At 38.4% G+C, this 23,618-nt stretch overlaps 1 protein-coding gene across 1 annotated transcript in view; it reads left to right on the top strand.

The window, feature by feature from the left end:
• MBOAT1 (membrane bound O-acyltransferase domain containing 1) overlaps positions 1-23,618 on the top strand; it is a 121,439-nt gene that overhangs the window by 82,046 nt on the left and 15,775 nt on the right. The window contains 4 exon segments of the mRNA XM_066377139.1: positions 4,564-4,667; positions 6,903-6,967; positions 8,957-9,089; positions 11,423-11,574. Of these exon segments, the coding sequence (XP_066233236.1) occupies positions 4,564-4,667; positions 6,903-6,967; positions 8,957-9,089; positions 11,423-11,574 (454 nt within the window).

Below are 23,618 nucleotides of genomic sequence, written 5' to 3'. Positions count from 1 at the left end.
ATCTCGACGTACAACGTTTTACGCTCACTCCCATAAAAACTTTAAAAAATTGAGACGTGAGTGTTTCAGTTTACGCCATTAGCATAGTACTTACGGACTCCATAGGCAAAACTAGTTGTGTTGTGTGGCGGAAGAATACACAGTAACGTGGTGTGTTTGTGTTTTTATGCTCTAGAATCTAGATCATGATTTTACAACAGTGTTAGGATAGGTAAGTGACTTAGGATAGGTCGTGTTTTGACTTATACCAAAATTAAGGTTACATCACTGTCATAGGTATGGAACTGTGTTGTAACCCAAGGACCCCCTGTATAATATATCAGATGGCCATTTACTGAAGTGGAATGTTATGGGAAAATTACAGAATGGTCTGGCTTTCTTGTAATTTTTCTGGGTTGCACATAATACAGGATACACATTAATTTTACCAACACACATGCTAATTTAGGTTATACTTTTTAAGAAATTGTTGGTTAAGCTTTATGCCTTAAAAAAAACTGACTTTAAGGGATAAATTTTTAAGGTAGAAAGTTCAACTTAATTTCGTTCTAACATACTTTTTTTTCTCTCCCTGCGGTGTAACTTAGTCAATATTAAGTTTTCTCTCTTTCTTTTCAAACTGTTTTACACGGGAATAGTTTAAAGCTTTGCAGAGGTGAGCAGTAAACTCTATTTACAAGCATGGTAAAGGGTTCTGATAAGGCATGGCTGCTGTGTGTCTCACATTTGGAACCTTTTTAGGAAAGGGAGTTTTTAACATCTGAGCTGAAAGTGACCCCGGGCTTGATGTCAGAGAGCAGTGACTGTTTATCAAGTTGACTAGATCATTAAACTCAGATCCTAGAGCTTCGCCCATATTTCACAAGTTAGGGCGTAGCACTTGCTGAGTTCCTCTTTTCTCATTTTATGCTCCAGGGTTTTAACCCCAAAATAAAGTGTTAGTTACTAAATTATTCTTAATGTATTGTTATTTTTTATTGTGGTAAAATATACATAACATAAAATTTTGACCATCTGTAGTATACAATTTAGTGGCATTAAGTTCATTCAAATGGTGGTGCAACCATCACCCCTCTTCACCTCCAGAACTTTTTCCATCACTCCAAACAGAAACTCTGTATCCATTAAGCAAAGTAATAACTCCCCATCCCAACCCCTCCCCAGCTCTGGGTACAAATTATTTTTAGGGTTGAACTGTTCAGCAATAAGTTTGGTCCAAAGTAGTATGTACGTAACATTTAGCCAGAGAGATCTGACTTAGAGCTTAAAAACATTTTCCGTGTAGGGAATTTTGTTTCTCATCACATTGTTTAATTCAAGGAGTTTTTGATGAGTACGAGGGTTCATGCTATAAGGAATTCAAAAGTCAGACATCTCTGCCCTAAAGACTGTCACACTGTCAGAACACGGAGGTGCACACCGGCTGGGCAGCTCGCATGAAGAGCTGCCTGAAGGGTAGACAGAGTTGATGACAAATGTAGACTGGTCATTGGAGAAGCCTCCAAAAGCCCCCTTTTTCTGCAGTTACTTTATTATTTAAAATGATTTCCTGAGTATGTGGGCATACCTACTATGGTTGGAGCCCTACTTGGCACACCGTGCTGTTGTTCTGTGTGCACCAGTCGGTTCCCTGTGCTCTGACCTGAGAGTGAGTGTGTGTGTGTGTGAGACAGGGAATCTCTCACTCCCTTATTACCTCTACTTCCTCACTACCCGCCTTTCCTCTTTCCCTTGCCCTGCCTCCTCTGTGTCCTCTGTCCCGGGTGTATGGGCTAGCTTCTGGGCTAAATCAGCCCCTGAGCTAAGGAGGAAGGAGAGGGCATTCCATGGTCTCATAGGGCAAGTCTAACACAAGGTGGATGGTGCTGGCGGGGTCGGGGTGGGGAGGGGGTCCCAGGGGTGGAGGTGTCTGGCATTATTCTGCCTTTTGGGGAATTCCTCAGCTATTTGGAGAATAGAAGTAACCCATTTTGTGGATAGTTTTCTCTGTGCACTTGGTTGTTTTTTTTTATTTTCCCCTCCTTTATCATTTTTTTTGGTAGCTTCCATAGAAACACTTCATTAATTTGTGTGATCTCAATTTGAAGTTCGTTACACTTTGGATTGCATGGGCTGATCTGCAATTAATCTGTGTATTATTTATGAGTAAAGAAGCAGTGAATAGTATAACAGGGAATATTTAAACTGCTTAACTGAATAATTGTTTTATTCAGCTGCATACAACACCATTTACATATAATTGGTGTGCTAATTATACACATTATTAATTTAATCCTTAAAGCTGGCCTCTTGATGAATCTCAGCTGAGCTGCACTGTGTTAGCCCAGTTCTAGTTACTGTTTATATTGAAATAATACAGCTATTTTCTTAGGACTTAGTTTATAATTCTGGTTGTCTTTTCTCTACTGATTACTACTAATTAGTGAGACTCAACTGTAGCCCAGGCTGTGTTCTAAAGGTCACCAACTCTTAAAACATGGGTGTCTGAATTAATTTATCTGTAATAATATTTTGAGAGCCATGCACAATATAAGTAAAGCCAATTTTGGACTATTTTCAACATCCTTTTAAAATAGGTATTATTCTAGCCATTTTACACTCAAAAGAATAGGTTTCTAGAAGTTAGACAACTCTCCTAAGGCTGTACATTTTCTCTGTTGCTAAATGGAGCTAGGATTCAGGAGATCTGCCTCCAGAGCCCACCCTTAACCACTCCCGTCACCCGTGTGAGCATTAAATGAGAAATGCCTGTAATTTATAGAATCCTAAATGATAGCAGGTGTGTGTGCTTTTAATATAACCAGAAGAGTTAGCCCTAGCCAGTTGGCTCAGTGGCAGAGCATCAGCCTGGCGTGCAGGAGTCCCGGGTTTGATTCCCGGCCAGGGCACACAGGAGAAGCGCCCATCTGCTTCTCCACCCCTCCCCCTCTCCTTCCTCTCTGTCTCTCTCTTCCCCTCCCGCAGCCAAGGCTCCATTGGAGCAAAGTTGGCCTGGGTGCTGAGGATGGCTCCATGGCCTCTGCCTCAGGCACTAGGATGGCTCCGGTTGCAACAGAGCAACACCCCCTGGTGGGCGTGCCTGCCGGGTGGATCCCGGTTGGGCGCATGCGGGAGTCTATCTGACTGCCTCCCCGTTTCCAACTTCAGAAAAATACAAAAAAAAAAAAAAAAAAAAAAAAGGAAGAGTTATTATTTCGACTGATCTGAGGCTAGAGATAGGACGAGGAATTTGGGGGTGCTCTGCTGGTCCCAGCAGGGTCGGTCCAGTCCTGCTTTTACTCATCAGCACAGACCTCACAGGTTCTTCTCCCAGTTTGGTTTCTCTTCTGTCGTTCACAAATTTGTGCCCACGCACTTAAAACGATCAGTTTCTTAACTGGCACACTCTTGCATTGTTTTTCTTTTTTCACTGAGTTTCTGTCCAGTTGGCTTGGCAGAAGGACATAGCAGGACTCAGTGCTTTTCATCCTAACTTCTAAAAGAAACCAGTCATTTTTCCGTGAAGCCAAGTGTAAGATAAGCAGCGTTAAGTATCGACTATGCCAAAGGTGAAGGAGACAAACATAGAACAGGTGGTTTTTCTTTAGAGTAGCCCTTCATAAGCCCGTCCTTGGTTGGGCTTGAATTCTAGAACCAGAATGAGTAGGTTTTTCTAGATACCCTCTAGACCTAAGACTTTAAAAAAATAATCAATGAACTTTGAAATAAGATAAAAGAGAAAATGATCCTCTTGGTCATTATAGAAGTATATTGATTTCATTAGATCTCTATTTGTATACAAAAGCATTTCATTAAGGAGTTGATTAGAAATGTATGCTCACTGCAGGGAGACATTTTCTTAGAGCTCAGTGAAGTCAAATAGAGGTGGTAACAAGGAGCTCTTATGGGTAGGATGGCTTTGGTACTATATCCTCATGTGGCCTATATGGCATCTGGCCTCAAGTTCATATCTATAGCTGTCTTTTATTTGTATTCTGAACTTTCATAACTGTACCTTGGCAGCCCCAAATGATACCCTACTGGCATGTTGTGCTTAATACATTCAGGATAGCTCCAATTTCTCTTTCAGAGCTGGGTCTCCCGCTGACTTAACACTGTCTTACCAGTTAATGTCCTGCCATCTTTAATGACAGCTCTTTGACTTCTATGGGATCCCTTGTTTCTCTGGTCTCTGCTTCTGAGCTTAAGTACATTTTTACCTTCTTTCCTCATATCAAGTTGGCTACTAAATTCTTTTCCATATTGCTTTATTTTGGAAAGAAATCCTTCCTTTCTCTTTTATTCCCTGTTGCATTCTATGAGCATCTAGTGCCTGTCTGCTCACTAGCAGGTGCTCACTAAAAACTAGTGAGTGAATAAAAAATGAATAAAAATTGAGGTCACCAAAAAGCCAGAAATGTTCCTCTGATTCACAATGCTACCAGGTCCTTGACTTTCTGTCTTTCCCTTCTAAGGAAGCTACCACATCTCTCTCAGTGTTAAAGCTAGACAGATATTGATGTCTTTTAAAGCAGCAATGTGACTTTTGTTCCATATCCTAATGTGTTGTTTTAAAAACCATAGCTGATGCAGTGAATAATGCAGCTGGCTTTGGGTTCAGCGGAGTGGATAAGAATGGAAATTTCTGTTGGGATCTGCTTTCTAACCTAAACATCTGGAAAATTGAGGTGAGTCATACTTCTGAATCAAGCTGCTGTAGTGACTAACGAGGTGGTGTGCTTTGAGTGCAGGGACCAGGAATCTTCTTCACAGTGTCCAAAAAAATGTGGGTCCAGCAGCCTCCTGGGAAATTTACATCTTGGAATTCTTTTTCCTCATTTTCTTTCTTTTTTCTCTTTAAAAGATACTTTTTTGATTATTTTAATTGTTCAATAATAACCAAAAAAATCTGAAAAAGAATCAGGAATATTTTTGTTGTTGTTTACCTTTCTGTTCTCTCAACTAGACAGAACAGAAGCCATTTTCTCTGTTCACATTCTACATTCTTCAGTCCAGAATATGGACTGGAAGCTCTCGTATTTAGATTTCAACATGTCATGTGCACTCTGTGGTTCCTTTGGGAGCACTAGTAATCCATCTGCGTTTAGGGAGAATTGTCGTGGCACACAACTTTTAGGCCACTAGAAACGGGGTATTTATCTCTTTCGCTGGCTTTATTCTCGGACCACAGTTCTTGATGTCTTCCTCATTACAGACGGACTCCTTGGGGCTGCATCACTCAGGCTTCCTTGGCATTGTCGGCAGTCAGAGCTGATAGGAATGCCGACTCAGAGCCACTCCTCTGGCCACGGGATGGGCGTAGGGGCGTGCTTCTCAACAGACAGAAGTGTTGGTTCTGCAGCCAGGTGACTTGTGTTTGTGGTTGGTAGGAGTTTACCACCCCCACAGGGAAGGCAGAGTGCTATTGGAGAGTTTGGGCAGCAGGGATGTGCATGTAGAGCAGGAAGCCAGGGATGTAGAGCCTGACCACCTGCTACCCAAGTTAGGTGGACACGGGGCCACAAAAAGTACTGGGGTGGATACCCTCCACCTTCTGGATGCCTGAGGCTTCTCGTCTTAAATGAACAAGCTCCAGCATCCAGACAACCTCCCTCATTTTTGGAAAAACAATATAGATAATCTACAGGCTTCTTTTTTCTATACGGATGATGTTAGAGCGAGTACAAATGTGTGCGGGCTTTTCTCCTTTTTTCCAGTAAAATTCTTCTCTCCATCCAAACCCTTGGATCACTGCTGGCTGCTGTGGGTAAACATCCCTTTCAGTGGCTCCCCTTGACTTTCAGCTGCCCACCCAGCTCCTCAGCTGGGCACCAAAAGACAGAGTCATCTCACTGGGGGCATGTGTTCAGGGTCAAGGGCTAACTTATTACTCTACTCTGTGTGTTCATTGTAAAGGAACACCAGAAGGAGAAAGCTTGCATTTTCAATCGAGTTGATACAGAGCAAAGAGCTAAAGAAAACCAAGGAAGCCCAATTTAGTGAAGGTTCCTTGAACCTGTGTACAACATCTTATTAGCCATACAGGATATGGGTAAATAGAACTCCTTAGGATTTTAAAATAAAAACTCAACACAAAATCTGTCTGTATCTATTGATGATCTCTCTTCTTCCCTCCCTCTCTTTTTTCTTTCCAAACATATTACATGAGGCCAGTGTGTGACCTAGCTAAGATTTCTTTATGGTTGAAACAGAAGAAGTGGCACTTGTACTTTCCACCTTCATTAGATGTACTGGTACTTGAATGTTTGTTTCATGCTTCCTATTACCAGCCTTTGGAAAGACTTGACTTATTTTTCTGGAATGAGGAAACCTTGTTGATGGCTTGTTTTGGAATGTCTCTTCTGCCCCTTTGGTGATATTTATTTTCTTTTCTGTGTTGAGACTTCTTCATGCATAAAGTCTATTACTATTCTAGATAAAATAGGAAGTATATGAACCTGTGCAGCTCTTTGTAGAGTTACTTCACAAGACTGACCTACTTTAGAGATGGCCACACACCAAAAAACTGACAGTTTAATTCAGGTTGTCTCCATAAAGGCACTGACTTCACATGATTAAACTTTTCCTATGACAAATCCCCTGTTAGGGTATTTAGTTTTAAAATTCAGACTTAAATTTTTTTTTTAAACTAGAGAAGAAGGAAAACCCACAAAACATTTTTTCAGTTTTTCTATAATTTAAAAATAAATTGAGAAGAATCGAGACTTTGCAAGCCAAGTTTTAGTCAATCTTATAAACATCAGAATTTGACTGCATTCAATGGAACAGCTGATATGCTCTTGACCAATTAGACACTATTGAAATAGCACATCTAATCTGCTGCCAGGGAAATTCTGGGGAGGGCTTTCCATTACTTGGGGTATTTTTAAAGCTAATGATAGGTGTTATTATCTTCTTCCTAGACTGCTACAAATTTCAAAATGTACCTAGGAAACTGGAATATTCAGACGGCTACTTGGCTAAAGCGGTAAGAAAAACAAAAATGACCTCATTACTCATGGCACTGGGATATGTTTAGATGGGAGTTGCTAGATGAATAGCCATAGTGTGCCAGTAGTAATGTTTTTGTTTTGTATGAACGGCTGTGCCATATACATGAACAAGTAATAATATAGTGATTTAAAAAGGCCACAGTATAGCATATTTATCTTAATCCTGCCATTCCTGTGTCCAGGTGCTCATTTAATCCTCCTATCAATCCTCTGAGATGTAGGTAGTTATTATCCGCATTTTGCAGATGAGCAAAGTGAGGCATAGAGAGGTTATGTAACTTGCCCAAAGTCACATAATGAGTAATAGATAAGAGCCCAATAGACGGTCACAGAGCCAGGCTTTTAACCATTGTGCTGCCCTACCTCTGACCAAGAGGGGCTGCTGGCCAGATGTCAAAGAGGGTCATTGTCAGCATCTAATCATTGAAAATTGCTGTTATTTATCGCTAGCATTAAAAACTCTGTAGTTCCCCTGATGTTGATACTTTTAAACTTTGTATTTGTACTGATATTTGTTTCCCTACACATTCCAAAATTAGAAACATTACTTATTATGGAACTGATAATGTGCTATTCTGGAGTAATGTGCTCTCTTGAAACTCTAGCTAGTGAATATTCCTATCATAGAAGTGCAGGGAGAGTATAAAAATACTGAACTATAGATGGTTTTGAATAAGTAGCATTTTTTCTTAAGTGAAAACTGGGGTAAGAAAAGAGACAATGTATAGTAATTCCCCCAAGGTAAGTTCATATGGTGTTGTTGGAAAATTGATCTGAACATGCAAAATTTGAAAATTTGCCCTTACTATTATTGCTGTTAATTTTGCAGATAATTTTAGCATAAACCTTTATTCTATATGTTGAGTAATCCCAGTGTACCAAGAGTCCTACAATCTCCATTAGGATTTTGTTCTAAGATGACTAAATGTGTGTGCATATAAAAAAATGAAAAAGAATTTAGAAACTAAAATATTTAATTCATAAAAAGAGATACAGAGGGTTAGAAACAAGTCCATATATGCAAACTGTTCCTCATTTTAAAGAGAAACATACAAATGGGGTCCCAATGCTGTTTTTCTCCCTAAATGCACCCTCTTCCTGTGCAGAGGTTGCTGTGGTCCTTAGTTTGGGATTAAATCAGTTACTTTTGGCAACCTATACAGTACAGGATTAGTGTTAACTATCTGAGTTTCTGTTTGGGTCCTCTCATTTAGTAAACAGCGTAGTAGCTTCCTTATGGCGCCATTAGCAGTTTGTGGACTGCATTTGGGAGAAAGCCACCTGTCACTTTGTTTTAACAATCAGCAAAGAAGCCGGATATCTCCAGGGTATTTTGCTGACAATTCCTCAAGCCACACCATATCAGTCTTTAAGGCAAATTCGTGGACTGAAATCCAATGGACACAGAACTGAAAGGCCATAAAGCCGACACGCTGACTCTGTGCTGGGGTCTTTGGCAAAAGAGGTGAACAGGGTTGCAGAATGATTGTTTATGTGGCACAGGGGCTAGGTTGAAAAGGTAAATTAATTTTGACTAAATGAGGATATCCATTTCTAACAGTCCTTATCCTGATTCCAAAATGTTTAGTGTCAATGGTCATTTATTTATTCATAATTATTCCTCATAGATTAGGCCATTGATGGCAGGAGCTGGGTAGAGACTGACCACTTGGATTTTTATTAGATATAGGATGATAGTGTCCAGGTCATTTAGATCTGTGTAGGATAAAAGTTCATACCTCTTTCCCAAATAGGAATGTGAACTGCCTATGTGGTACTGTCCAAGAAAACTCGAGTTTCGGCTGCTTGGATTGCACTGTGTGTCCCTGAGTGGGCTTAGGCAGGCAGGCCATCAGGAGCAGAGCAGATGATTTTCTGTGGGTCTGCTTCAGAAAGATGGCAGTGTGGCTACAAGTTTTTGGCATGTTTGACCTGTGACTTGTTGTACCTGCCTCTCTTTACAGAGTGTGCTACGAGCGGGTCCCCTGGTACCCCACAGTGTTCACCTTCATCCTGTCTGCTCTGTGGCATGGTGTCTACCCAGGCTACTATTTCACCTTCTTAACTGGAATCCTTGTCACAGTAGCAGCCAGAACGGTAAGCTTGCTGTGGTTGTGGGGTCTTTTCTTAGTAATCTGATGATATTTGTTGTCATTATGTCCTAATTAGGAGTTGAGGGAGGAGGGAGGAGTCATGTTTTGAAAAAAACAAGTCTTTGCATTAGAGAAATACTTTAGTATTGGGGACTTGTGGTCATAAAATGTTTAATTTCTGTATTGTTTACAGAGGGAGTTTACAAAATGAAAGGAATTTTAGGGACAATGTTTAGTAATTTAAGAGGTGAAAACATTTTTAATTATTACAGGCTGTGAACTTGTGCACTCTACTATTGACAGGTTACAATGATTATAATGTTGGCGTTGTAAGACTACCTTTTACTTCATTTCTCATTTCATTATCCTAAGCCTAGAAGTAGTTCAGAGTCTGTGAGCAGTTAGTAAAATGGCAGCCACAGGAACTGTGTTTTGTTAGAAATTGCTCTAACCAATCCTGTCAGATTCAGTTGAATTGGTTTGTGTGAAATCTTTTGTGAATTTTAGAAATGTGGTTCTCTAGGTTTTTTGTGTAGTTTTGTCCTAGACTGTTCCTGCTATTTGCTGGCTGTAGAGCAGGACAATAAAGGAATGAAAAAATATGTCTTCTTTCAAAGAATGAGATGAATATGAATCTAATTACTATTCAGTGTGTTCCAATTGTCAAATAGAGGATTTTATATTTGATTTTATTTCAGTCTTTGATAATGATTATGGCCTTTCTTATTCAGGTGCCAACAGCTTTTACTGACATTTGTTGAACTGTATTTTGGATGTGGATTTGGGAGCCCCAGAATAGCTCTTCACTATTATTTATCTGCTCTGTGAATATTTCAGGAGCCCAACCATGAGCAGCCAGTGTTCTAGGAGCTGGGCTAACATGGTGAACAAGACAAGAGCCCCCAGCCCGCCCCCATGGAATTTTTAGTCTAGTTAGATGAGGGATTGTTGAGGTATATGTATAAAGAAAAAGAAGACATTTTCTTTTCTCCAATATATATACCTGCTTGGATTATAAAAGAAAACGAAAACCCAGAGTCTAGGACAAACTAAGAAATGCAGGCTAGAGTTATTTGTGAATATATTCAGAGTATTATTTCTTAAAGTGTCTTTGGTTTAGTTAATCCCAACTGGCACAAAAGCATTGGTTTATGTAAAGCCTTTCTTTTGGATGGCCTGGGAACATTTTTCATGAATTAGTAAGGTAGGGATAGAGAAGAGAGAGTTGATAGAACAGTATTCCCTTTTTTTTTTTTTCTGAATGGAGAATGAAATCAAACAGTCATGAAGTGTTTTAGACTAGGAAGTTACCTAATATAATCTCCTACATGCTTTCCAGTACTGCCCAGACTGCTCCCCACCCCCAAGGTGCATGGATCTCTAGCTTCTGTCCTGATGAACTCAGAGATGAGGGGAGGAGTTAGTGTACCAGGCAGCCCTGGGAAGCCCTTCCTGCATTGAGGTAGTCCTCCCCATAAGCCAGCCTTTGTTTCAGCTCTGCCTTTGCTTCTTGGAGCTAGAAATTAGGTGCTTTTCTGGAGGCAAATCTACTCACATGTATCCCAAGACCTACAAATGAGTACCTATTCTTTGACCCAGCATTTTCCATTTCAGAGAATTTCTCAGTTTTCTTGTCTTTCAGATGGGCATAAGGATGCTTACATGTTAGGCCTGTCGGGAGAAGCAACAGAGATGATATAGGTAAAGCATTAGTTCAGGCTTGGTGAGCAGTAAGCACTCAATAAATGGTAGCTGCTCTTATTATTAATGCTAACATTACTTTATTACTGTTATTCAAAGGAAATAATTAGGAAACAGTCCAGAGATTTACTACTCAGGTAGCATCACAGAATTATTTACGATGCCAGGGGTGGAGGGGGCTGGGGACACAAGCTAACTTTTCTACAATTAAAATTGTATTGGGAATTGATCTGATGTAGAAATAAACACTCATGACACACTAACATGAAAAAAACAGGCTGTCAAAAGTATAAATGTGGGTATATATGAATAGATTACAGCTTGGAAGGATATGTGTCGTATTTTTAAACAGTGTTTTTTCTCTGGGAGATGTTAAAAAAGAAGAAAGTTGGGTTTTGCTTAATTCTTTTTAATTGTTTTCAGAGATCTTATTTTATTTTGCTTAATTCTTTAAATTTTTTATAGTGAACATGCCTCTTTTTGACAATAATTAAAACCATGATGGTATTTTCAGCAGAAAATAGAACTCAGATGGTTGGTATTTTTGATAGCTTATGTTCCTAAGATATACCTGCTGCACAGAGTCAAAGTTGTTATTTGTTTTCTACCCTCCCCTTTGCCTTCGTTGGCTTGCAGGTGAGGAACAACTATAGACATTACTTCCTTTCTTCAGAAGCCCTCAAGCTTGTTTACGATGTGATCACCTGGGCTGTTACTCAGCTGGCTGTCTCGTACACAGTGGCACCCTTTGTCATGCTGGCAGTGGAACCGACCATCAGTTTATACAAGTAAGTTCATTGTTCTCAGCTACTGTTCAAGTAAACTTGTTTGTTTTCTCTGTTTGACTTAGAAGTCAGTAAATTGAATCAACCAGTAGTAACAATTTCTAAATATGGCTTCAATGTAAAAATGTCCATAGAAAGATTTAGGTGAAAAGAGTCACCCTGGAAATACCAACACACAGACACCCATACAGATGAGCGAAGCTGATGGGAAGTCCTTCAGGCATTCATAACATAATTAAGGGACATTTATGGCAGTGGATTTTGAAGGGGTGGGTCTGAATTATAATCCCAGAGGGCGAATTTGCAGCCTTAACCTCCTTTTCCCGGGGTTAGGCTCTGTTGGGGACGGTGAGCCATTCTGAGAGCAGGACTGGAACAAGCAGGTGCTGGCTGTGGCCCACTGGGAAGGCTGACCCAAGTGGTGCAGGAGGCTCCGTGGCTGGCAGGGGTGGATGTGTGTGGGGATTTATGTGGTAAGTTGCGTGTGCTGGAGGGGAGGATGGGGAAATTAGGGTGGAGGGGATTCACACCAGAGACAGGCCTTTAGGGGAAGGGTCTCCGGCCCTTATATTCAAACACCACTGTGCCCAACTGAACTACCAACCTATTCTTGCTTATTCTCATTGTTTCACTCCTATGTGGAATTGGTCACATTTCTCTATTCTTCCAAACTGGCTGTGTGACCTCTGGCAAGTTACTAACCTCTTTCATCTTTTCTTTTCTTAACTGTAAAATGAGGCTTAAACCCCACCTCAAAGCACCTTTGTTAGAACTGAATGAGGCCCACAGGGCAGCTGAGTGCCTGGCATGTAGTGTGTGCTCAGTAAGTGCTAACTTGGATTATCCAGTGGCTTGCACAGGCTTCTGTAGATTAATTTTGGAACATAGCTATGGTCAGAAAAGTGACTTAGAAATAAATAATGCAGACAAAATAATAGCTGAAGCCAACCCAAGAAGACTTAGAAACAACACAAGTAAAAACTAGAGACAGACAACACCAAGCTTAGACTCAACCGGCTCTACAAAGAAAACACCCAGATACCCAGGCATAATGAGAAAACAAAGAAGTGCAATCCAAATGAAACCACAAGAGAGACCTTCAGGAGATGAACTGAGTGATATGGAAATAATCAAACTTCTGGATGTGGAGTTTAAAATAATGATTTTAAGGATGCGTAGGGAACTTAGAACAACAATGGATGGTTATCACAAACACCTAAATAAAGAAATAGCAAGTATAAAAAAGGATATTGAAATATTAAAAAAGAATCAGTCGGAGATGACAAATACAATATCAGAAATGAAGACCACAATGGAAGGAATTAAAAACAGGATGGATACAGCTGAGGATCGAATCAGCGAGTTGGAGGACAACTGGAATGAAGGCATGAAAGCAGAGAAGAAAAGAGAAAAGAGACTCAAAAAGTAAGAGGAAACTCTTAGAGAGCTCTGTGACAACATGAAGAGAAATAACATCTACATCATAGGGGTTCCTGAAGAAGAAGAAAAAGAACAAGGGTTAGAGACTTTGTTCAATCATATCATAGCTGAAAACTTCCCTAAATTAATGCAAGAGAAACTCTCACAAGTCCAAGAAGCACAGAGGACTCCATTAAAGAGAAACCCAAAGAAACCTACACCAAGACACATCATAATTAAAATACCAAAGCTAAGTGATAAAGAGAAAATATAAAAAGCTGCAAGAGAAAAAAAAGTTATCACCTACAAAGGAGCCCCCATAAGGATGACTTCTGACTTCTCAACAGAAACACTTGAGGCCAGAAGGGAATGGCAAGAAATATTCAAAGTAATGCAGAACAAGAACCTACAACCAAGACTATTTTATCCAGCAAGGCTATCATTTAAAATTGAAGGAGAAATAAAAAGTTTCCCAGACAAAAAAAAACTCAAGGAATTCATTACAACCAAACCAGTGCTGCAGGAAATGTTAAGGGGCATGGTGTAAACAGACCAAAGTGGGAAAAGAATATAGCAAAAGAGAAATATAGCTTTAAAGAATAAAATGGCATTAAACAATTACATGTCAATAATAACCCTAAAAGTAAATGGATTAAATGATCCAATCAAAAGACACAGGGTAGCTGCATGGATAAGAAAACAGGACCCGTACATATGATGTCTACAAGAGACACACCTTAAAACAAAAGATGCACATAGGTTGAAGGTAAAAGGATGGAAAAAAACATTTCATGCAAATGGAAATGAAAAAAAAGCTGGGGTAGCAATACTTATATCAGACAAAATGTACTTTAAAACAAAGAACACAGTAAGAGATAAAGAAGGCCACTACATAATGATAAAGGGAGCAATCCAACAGGAAGATATAACTATTATAAATATCTACGCACCTAATATAGGAGCACCTAAATATATAAAGCATTCTTTGATGGATATAAAGAGCAAGATCAACAGCAACACTATAATAGTAGGGGATTTTAATACCCCACTAACATCACTAGACAGATCCTCAAGAAAGAAAATTAACAAAGAAACAGCAGACTTAAAGGACACACTAGATCAACTCGATTTAATAGATATCTACAGAACCTTTCACCCTAAAACAGCAGAATATACATTCTTTTCAAGTGCTCATGGTACATTCTCTAGGATAGACCACATGTAAGGGCACAAAAGTGGTCTCAACAAATTTAAGAAGATTGAAATCATATCAAACACTTTCTGTGATCACAATGGCATGAAACTAGTAATCAACCACAACAGAAAAGCTTAAAAATTCTCAAACACATGGAAACTAAATAGCAGGTTGTTAAATAACGAATGGATTAAGAATGAGATCAAAGAAGAAATAAAAAAATTCCTAGAAACTAATGATAACGAGCATACAACAACTCAAAATTTATGGGACACAGCAAAAGCAGTACTGAGAGGGAAGTTCATAGCACTACAAGCACACTTTAAGAAGCTAGAAAAAGCTCAAATAAACAACTTAACCCTGCATCTAAAAGAACTAGAAAAAGAACAGTAAGTAAAGCCTAAATGTAGTAGAAGGAAGGAAATAATAAAAATCAGAGCAGAAATAAATGACATAGAGACTAAAGAAACAATACAGAGGATCAATGAAACTAGGAGCTGGTTTTTTGAAAAGGTAAACAAGATTGATGAAACTTTAACTAGACTCACCAAGAAAAAAAGAGAGAGGACTCAAATAAATAAAATTAGAAATGAGAGGGGAGAAATAACAACTGACACAACAGAAATACAAAGGATTGTAAGAAAATACTATGAAGAACTGTATGCCAAAAAACTAGACAACCTAGATGAAATGGACAAATTCCTTGAAACATACAATCTTCCAAAAATCAGTCTGGAAGAATCAGAAAACCTAAACGGACGAATTACACCAAATGAGATCGAAACAGTTATCAAAAAAACTCCCAACAAAGAAAAGTCCTGGGCCAGATGGCTTCACAAGTGAATTCTACCAACTATTCAAAGAACTAACTCCTATCCTTCTCAAGCTATTTCAAAAAATTCAAGAGGAAGGAAGACTTCCAAGCTCCTTTTATGAAGCAAGCATAATTCTGATTCCAAAACCAGGCAAAGACAACACAAAGAAAGAAAATTATAGGCCAATATCCCTGATGAATATAGATGCTAAAATCCTCAACAAAATATTAGTAAACCAGATCCAACAATATATGGAAAATATCATACACCATGATCAAGTGGGATTTATTCTGAGGAGGCAAGGCTGGTACAATATTCGCAAATCTATCAATGTTATTCATCACATAAATGAAAGGAAGGAGAAAAACCACATGATAATTTCAATAGATGCAGAAAAAGCATTTGATAAAATCCAGCACCCATTCATGATCAAAACTCTCAGCAAAGTGGGAATACAGGGAACATACCTCAACATTATAAAAGCCATCTATGAGAAACCCACAGCCAACATCATACTCAATGGGCAAAAATTAAAAGCAATTTTCTTAAGATCAGGAACAAGGCAGGGGTGCCCCCTTTCACCGCTCTTAATGAACATAGTCCTGGAAGTCCTAGCCACAGCAATCAGAAAAGAAGAAGAAATACAAGGCATTCAAGTTGGAAAAGAAGAAGTAAAGCTATCATTATTTGCAGATGATATGATATTGTATATAGAAAATCCTAAAGTCTCAGTCAAAAAACTACTGGACCTGATAAATGAATTCAGCAAGGTGGCAGGATATAAAATTAATACTCAGAAATCAGAGGCATTTTTATACACCAACAATGAACAATCAGAAAGAGAAATTAAGGAAACAATCCCCTTCAGTATTGCAACCAAAAAAATAAAGTACCTGGGAGTACATTTAACCAAGGAGACTGAAGACTTGTACTCGGAAAATTATAAAACACTGATAAAAGAAATCAAGGAAGATACAAACAAGTGGAAGCATATACCATGCTCATGGTTAGAAAGAATAAACATCATTAAAATGTCTATATTACCCAAAGCAATTTATAAATTCAGTGCAATACCAATTAAAATACCACTGACATACTTTAAAGATATAGATCACATATTCCAAAAATTTATATGGAACCAAAAGAGAACACGAATAGCCTCAGCAATCTTAAAAAAGAAGAATAAAGGGGGAGATATCACACTTCCTGATATCAAGCTATACTACAAGGCCATTGTACTCAAAACAGCCTGGTACTGGCATAAGAACAGGCATATAGATCAATGGAACAGAACAGAGAACCCAGAAATAAACCCACAGCTCTATGGACAACTGATATTTGACAAAGGAGGTAAGGAAATACAATAGAGTAAAGACAGCCTCTTCAACAAATGGTGTTGGGAAAATTGGACAACTACCTGTAAAAAAATGAAACTAGATATCCAACTTACACGATTCACAAAAATAAACTCAAAATGGATAAAAGACTTAAATGTAAGCCGTGAAACCATAAGCATCTTAGAAGAAAACATAAGCAGTAAGCTCTCTGACATCTCTCGCAGCGATATATTTGCTGATTTATCTCCACGGGCAAGTGAAATACAAGACAGGATAAACAAATGGGACTATATCAAATTAAAAAGCTTTTGCACGGCCAAAGACAATAAGAACAGAATAAAAAGACAAACTACACAATGGGAGAACATATTTGACAGTATGTCTGATAAGGGGTTAATAACCAAAATTTATAAAGAACTTGTAAATCTCAACACCAGGAAGACAAACAATCCAATCAAAAAATGGGCAAAAGAAATGAATAGACACTTCTCCAAAGAGGATAGACATATAGGATGGCCAATAGACATATGAAAAAATGCTCAACATCATTAATCATTAGAGAAATGCAAATTAAAACCACAATGAGATATCACCTCACACCGGTTAGAATGGCGCTCATCAATAAAAGAACACAGAATAAGTGCTGGCAAGGATGTGGAGAAAAGGGGACCCTCCTGCATTGCTGGTGGGAATGCAGACTGGTGCAGCCTCTGTGGAAAACAGTATGGAGATTCCTCAAAAAATTGAAAATCGAACTGCCTTTTGACCCAGCCATCCCACTTTTAGGAATATACCCCAAGGACACCATAGAAGGGTTCCAGAAGGAGAAATTCACCCCCATGTTTATAGCAGCATTGTTCACAATAGCGAAGATCTGGAAACAGCCCAAGTGTCCATCAGAGGATGAGTGGATTAAAAAGCTATGGTACATATGTACTATGGAATACTACTCAGCCATAAGAAATGATGACATCGGATCATTTACAATAACATGGATGGACCTTGATAACATTATATGGAGTGAAATAAGTAAATTAGAAAAAAACTAAGAACTATATGAACCAATGCATAGATGGGACATAAAAATGAGACTTAGAGACATGGACAAGAATGTGATGGTAACAGGGCGTGGGGTGGAGGGGTGGGGAAGGGGCGAGGAAGGAGAGGGAGGGAGTGGGGGGAGGGTAGGGGCACAAAGAAAACCAGATAGAAGGTGACGGAGGACGATTTGACTTTGAGTGAGGGGTATGCAGCATAATCAAAGGTCAAAATAATCTGGAGATGTTTTCTCGGAACATATGTACCCTGATTTATCAATGTCACTGCATTAAAATTAATAAAAATAAGATTTAAAAAAGAAGAAATAAATAATGCATATATGCCTTATTTGTTAGTTTGGGATTTCCTGCAGTTGATTCACTCAGTCGGGAATGATCAGAGGCACTCTTACTACTCTGTTAAGGATGATTTTTTTCAGGTTCTAGGAAAGAAGGTAGAGGGAACTATACAACACTCATCAGTAAAATCTGTTTCTATAATACTCATTAGGTCATAGGAATTATGTCACTATAACATGGAAATTGAGTTAAACTAATAGACAAATTTTTTTAGGTTCAAAATGTCAGTACAGTAGAAAAAGAATTATAATCTCTAGCAAAAAGAAAAAAAAAGAAGCCCTCATGTCAGCCTCCACAGAGGTTGGAGGCACTCCTCTTTGAGAAAATTAAAATTGAGCACCCCTTCACTGGGCTCCCTCTGCAAGATGCGCCCCACCACCCTGGCTCTCGGCTGGCATCACTTTCCCTGTGCCACCGGGGCATCCCTTTGCCCAGGGCTCCATTTCCCTTCCCTGTCTCAGTGCCTTCTAGCCAGCTCGCCTGTCATGGTCTTCACTGTACCGCCCCCAGCAGGCTTCAGTTCCATGGGCACTCTGCCTGGGTTGCCCGACTTGTTGGCTTCGGTATTAATCGTTTTGGTTACAAAGTCACATAGGTTTAGAGTTGTCTGCTTCTCACATGATTTCCCGTCACTAGCCCAGGTGTTTTAAGAAGAGGATATTGCTGAATGGGACATTTTTCAGGAATATGCAGAAACACCTGCATTCAGTGCAATACCATTTAACACCTAGAGTGTGCTAGGCACTGTTCTAGAAACTGAGGATAAAATGGTGAGCAAAATTTATAAATCATTTCTTCTCTCATGGAAGGACTAGCTCGTTGGAAGAGACAGGTGGTAGTTGATAGGTTTATAAATACACTGTGTTCATAAAGTCATGGTGCACTTTTGACCGGTCACAGGAAAGCAACAAAAGATGGTAGAAATGTGAAATCTGCACCAAATAAAAGGAAAACCCTCCCAGTTTCTGTAGGATGATGTGGCAGCATGTGCACATGCGCAGATGATGACGTAACACCATGTATACAGCAGAGCAGCCCATGGCCATGCCAGTCAAGATGTGGATGGTACAGAGGAAAGTTCAGTGTGTTTTGTGGCTCGCTAAATTTGAATCCGTGACCAAAGTGCAATGTGAATATCAGCGCGTTTATAACGAAGCGCCACGACATTAATCACTTAAAACAGAGAATCACAGACGTTATTCACTCTGTTACACCAGGCGTCCTTATCCGTGTGTGGCAAGAACTTCACTATTGTTTCGATGTGTGTAGGGCAACAAGTGGAGCCCACATTAAACTGCACTGAATAGGTATGAAACTGGGAGAGTTTTCCATTTATTTGGTGCAGATTTCACATTTCTATTATCTTTTGTTGCTTTCCTGTGACCGGTCAAAAGTGCACCATGACTTTACGGACACACTATATATACGTCGATTGTACTCTGAGTGAATGGTACAGAGTTTTAAGAGACAACGTAACAGGAATCTGACTCAGACTGGGCATGAAGGGGTGGCTTTCGGGAGGAAGTGCCATTTGAGCTACATCCTGAAGCTAAATAGTGAAGCAGGAGTGAGACGGGCACAGTGTGGGTGAGGGTGGTGGTGAGGTGGGAACAGCAGAGAAAAGCTCCCTTGTGATAGGAGGGGGCACAAAACAGAGTACTGAGCTGAAAAGGGTAGTTGTCAATATCTCTGTTTATCATGAGAAAGTGGAGGTTCAGAGACGATGTGTCATTTAACAAAACTCACACGGCAAGTAAGTGCTAGACCCAAGATCAGTAGTACAATTACTAAAAAATAAAAAAAAAAAAATCTTTAGGAGAAATAATTTTGGAAAGAAATTACTGCATGGGGATCACACGGAATGGTGATTTATTTGGGATGACACGCATTTAACCAACTAAAATCTGCTAATTCTTATACTTTGTCAGGGCTCTAGGGTCCAAATCAAATAGTTATCAATCCAAGTGACTCTTAAGTAGATCCCTATTACTCCATAAAACCAATCTAGAATATTAAAAACTGCTTTGTTTGGGGTGAAATGGACATTTCTGTTAATTTTATCAGTTTCAGATGATTCAACCTAATGTCTTATTATGTTAGTCGTTTACACAACATACCTCATTTACTGTGCTTTTCAGATATTGCTTATTTAATAAATTGAAGGTAAGACCCTCCCCCAGCAAAGAGATTGTGACTTGCTGTAGGCTCAGATAATGGTTAACATTTTAAACAGTAAGGTATATTTAAATTAAGATACATAGTTTTTTAGACAAAATGTTATTGCATACTTAATATACTACAGTGTATAACTTTTTTTTATAAATAAATTTTCATGTTAATGGGGTGACATCAATAAATCAGGGTACATATATTCAAAGAAAACATGTCCAGGTAATCTTGTCATTCAATTATGTTGCATACCCATAACCCAAAGTTGGATTGTCCTCCGTCATCTTCTATCTAGTTTTCTTTGTGCCCCTCCCCCTCCCCCTTCCACTCTCCCTCCTTCCCTCCTGAGCCCCCCCTCTCCCCCACCCCCAGTAAACCACCACACTCTTGTCCATGTCTCTTAGTCTCATTTGTATGTCCCACCTATGTATGGAATCATGTAGTTCTTAGTTTTTTCTGATTTACTTATTTCACTCCCTATAATGTTATCAAGATCCCATTTTGTTGTAAATGATCCGATGTCATCATTTCTTATGGCTGAGTAGTATTCCATAGTGTATATGTGCCACATCTTCTTTATACAGTCATGTATTGAAGGGATTTTGTGTTGGCCACTCTAAACAATGCTGCAATGAACATGGGGCTACATGTGTCTTTACCTATCAATGTTTCTGAGTTTTTGGGGTATATACCCAGTAGAGGGATTGCTGGGTCCTAAGGTAGTTCTATTTTCAGTTTTTTGAGGAAGCACTATACTTTCTTCCATAATGGTTGTACTACTTTACAGTCCCACCAACAGTGAATGAGGGTTTCTTTTTCTCCACAGCCTCTCCAACATTTGCTATTACCTGTCTTGTTGATAATAGCTAATCTAATAGGTGTGAGGTGGTATCTCATTGTAGTTTTGATTTGCATTTCTCTAATAACTAATGAAGATGAGCATCTTTTCATATATCTGTTGGCCATTTGTATTTCTTCCTGGGAGAAGTGTCTGTTCATGTCCTCTTCCCATTTTTTATTGGATTGTTTGTTTGTTTGTTGTTGAGTTTTATGAGTTCTTTGTAAATTTTGGATATTAGGCCCTTATCTGAGCTGTTGTTTGAAAATATCATTTCCCATTTAGTTGGCTGTCTGTTTATTTTGTTGTCAGTTTCTCTTGCTGAGCAAAAACTTTTTAGTCTGATGTAGTCCCATTCATTTATTTTTGCCTTCACTTCTCTTGCCTTTGGAGTCAAATTCATAAAATGCTCTTTAAAACCAAGGTCCATGAGTTTAGTACCTATGTATTCTTCTATGTACTTTATTGTTTCAGGTCTTATACAATATTTAGGTCTTTGATTCATTTTGAATTAATTTTAGTACAAGGGGTCAAGCTGTAGTCGAGTTTCGTTCTTTTGCATGTGGCTTTCCAGTTTTCCCAGCATTTGTTGAAGACGCTTTTTTCCATTATGTGTTGTTGGCCCCTTTATCAAAAATTATTTGACCATATATATGTGGTTTTATTTCTGGACTTTCTATTCTGTTCCATTGGTCTGAGTGTCTGATTTTCTGCCAATACCATGCTGTTTTGATTGTTGTGGCCCTATAATATACTTTGAAGTCAGGTATTGTAATGCCCCCCAGCTTCCTTCTTTTTCCTTAGGATTGCTTTAGCTATTCAGGGTTTTTTATAGTTCCATATAAATCTGATGATTTTTTGTTCCATTTCTTTAAAAAATGTCATAGGAATTTTGATGGGAATTGCATTAAATTTATAAATTGCTTTGGGTAATATGGCCATTTTAATTATATTTCTTCTTCCTATCCAAGAACAAGGAATATTTTTTCATCTCATTGTATCTTTTTCGATTTCCCTTAACAATGTTTTGTAGTTTTCGTTATATAGGTCCTTTACATTCTTTGTTATGTTTATTCCTAGGTATTTTATTTTTTTTGTTGCAATCGTGAAGGGGATTATTTTTTTGAGTTTGTTTTCTAATATTTCATTGTTGGCATATAAAAAGGCTGTGGACTTTTGTATATTAATTTTGTATCTTGCGACCTTACTGTATTGGTTTATTGTTTCTAGTAAACTTTTTGTAGAGTCTTTGAGGTTTTCAATGTATAGGATCATATCATCTGCAAAAAGTGATACCTTTACTTCTTCTTTTCCGATATGGATGCCTTTTATTTCTCTCTCTTGTCTGATTGCTCTGGCCAGAATTTCTAGCACCACGTTAAATAAGGGTGGAGAGAGTGGACAACCCTGTCTTGTTCCTGATTTAAGGGGGAAAGCCTTCAGTTTAGTGCCATTTAATATGATGTTGGCTGATGGTTTATCATATATGGCCTTTATCATGTTGAGATATTTTCCTTCTATACCCATTGTGTTGAGAGTCTTAAACATAAAATTGTGTTGTATTTTATTGAAAGCCTTTTCTGCATCTATTGATAAGATCATGTGGTTTTTGTTCTTTGTTTTGTTGATATGGTGTATTACATTAACCGTTTTACGTATGTTGAACCATCCTTGAGATTCTGGGATGAATCCCACTTGATCATGATGTATTATTTTTTTAATATGTTGTTGTATTTGATTTGCTAGTATTTTGTTTAGTATTAGCATCTGTATTCATTAGAGATATTGGTCTGTAGTTTTCTTTTTTTGTGCTGTTCTTGCCCGGTTTCGGTATGAGGTTTATGTTGGCCTCATAAAATGTGTTTGGAAGTATTGCTTCTTCTTCAATTTTTTGGAAAATTTTGAGTAGGATAGGAACCAAGTCTTCTTTGAATGTTTGATAGACTTGTTTAGTATAACCGTCAGGGCCTGGACTTTTATTTTTGGGAGCTTTTTAATAGTTTTTTCTATTTCTTCCCTACTAATTGTTGTGTTTAGGCTTTCTGCTTCTTCTTGACTCAGTCTAGGAAGGTTGTATTGTTCTAGGAATTTATCCATTTCTTCTAGATTGTTGAATTTAGTGGCATAAAGTTTTTCATAGTATTCTACAATAATTCTTTGTATATCTATGATGTCCGTGGTGATTTCTCCTCTTTCATTTTGGATTTTGTTTATATGAGTTCTTTCTATTTTTTCCTTGGTGATTCTTGCCAAGGGTTTGTCAATTTTGTTGATCTTTTCAAAGAACCAGCTCCTTGTTCTATTAATTTTTTCTGTAGTTTTTCTGTTCTCTACTTCATTTATTTCTGCTCTTATTTTTATTATCTCCTTTCTTCGGCTGGTTTTGGGTTGTATTTGTTCTTCTTTTTTCAGTTCGTTAAGGTGTGAAGTTAAGTGGTTCACTTGGGCTCTCTCTTGTTTGTTCATATATGCCTGAAGTGATATGAACTTCCCTCTTATCACTGCTTTTGCTGCATCCCATAGATTCTGATATGTCGTATTGTCATTTTCATTTGTCTGTATATATCTTTTGATCTCTGTGCTTATTTCTTCTTTGACCCATTCATTTTTTAAAAGTATGTTGTTTAGTTTCCACATTTTTGTGGTGTTTTTTTCCTCTTTTTTTGCAGTTGAATTCTAGTTTCAAGCCTTTTTGATCAGAAAATATGCTTGGTACAACTTCGATTTTTCTGAATTTGTAGATATTGTTTTTGTGGCCCAACATATGGTCAATTCTTGAGAATGATCCATGTACACTGGATAAAAATGTATCCTCTGTCACTTTGGGATGAAATGTCCTGTAGATGTCTATCATATCCAGGTGCTCTAGTGTTTTAA

Source organism: Saccopteryx leptura, chromosome 3, assembly GCF_036850995.1.
Source record: "Saccopteryx leptura isolate mSacLep1 chromosome 3, mSacLep1_pri_phased_curated, whole genome shotgun sequence".
NCBI classification, from domain to species: Eukaryota; Metazoa; Chordata; class Mammalia; order Chiroptera; family Emballonuridae; genus Saccopteryx; species Saccopteryx leptura.
The sequence above is the reverse complement of the archived record's forward strand: the minus strand, read 5'-3'. Positions and strand labels throughout refer to the sequence as shown.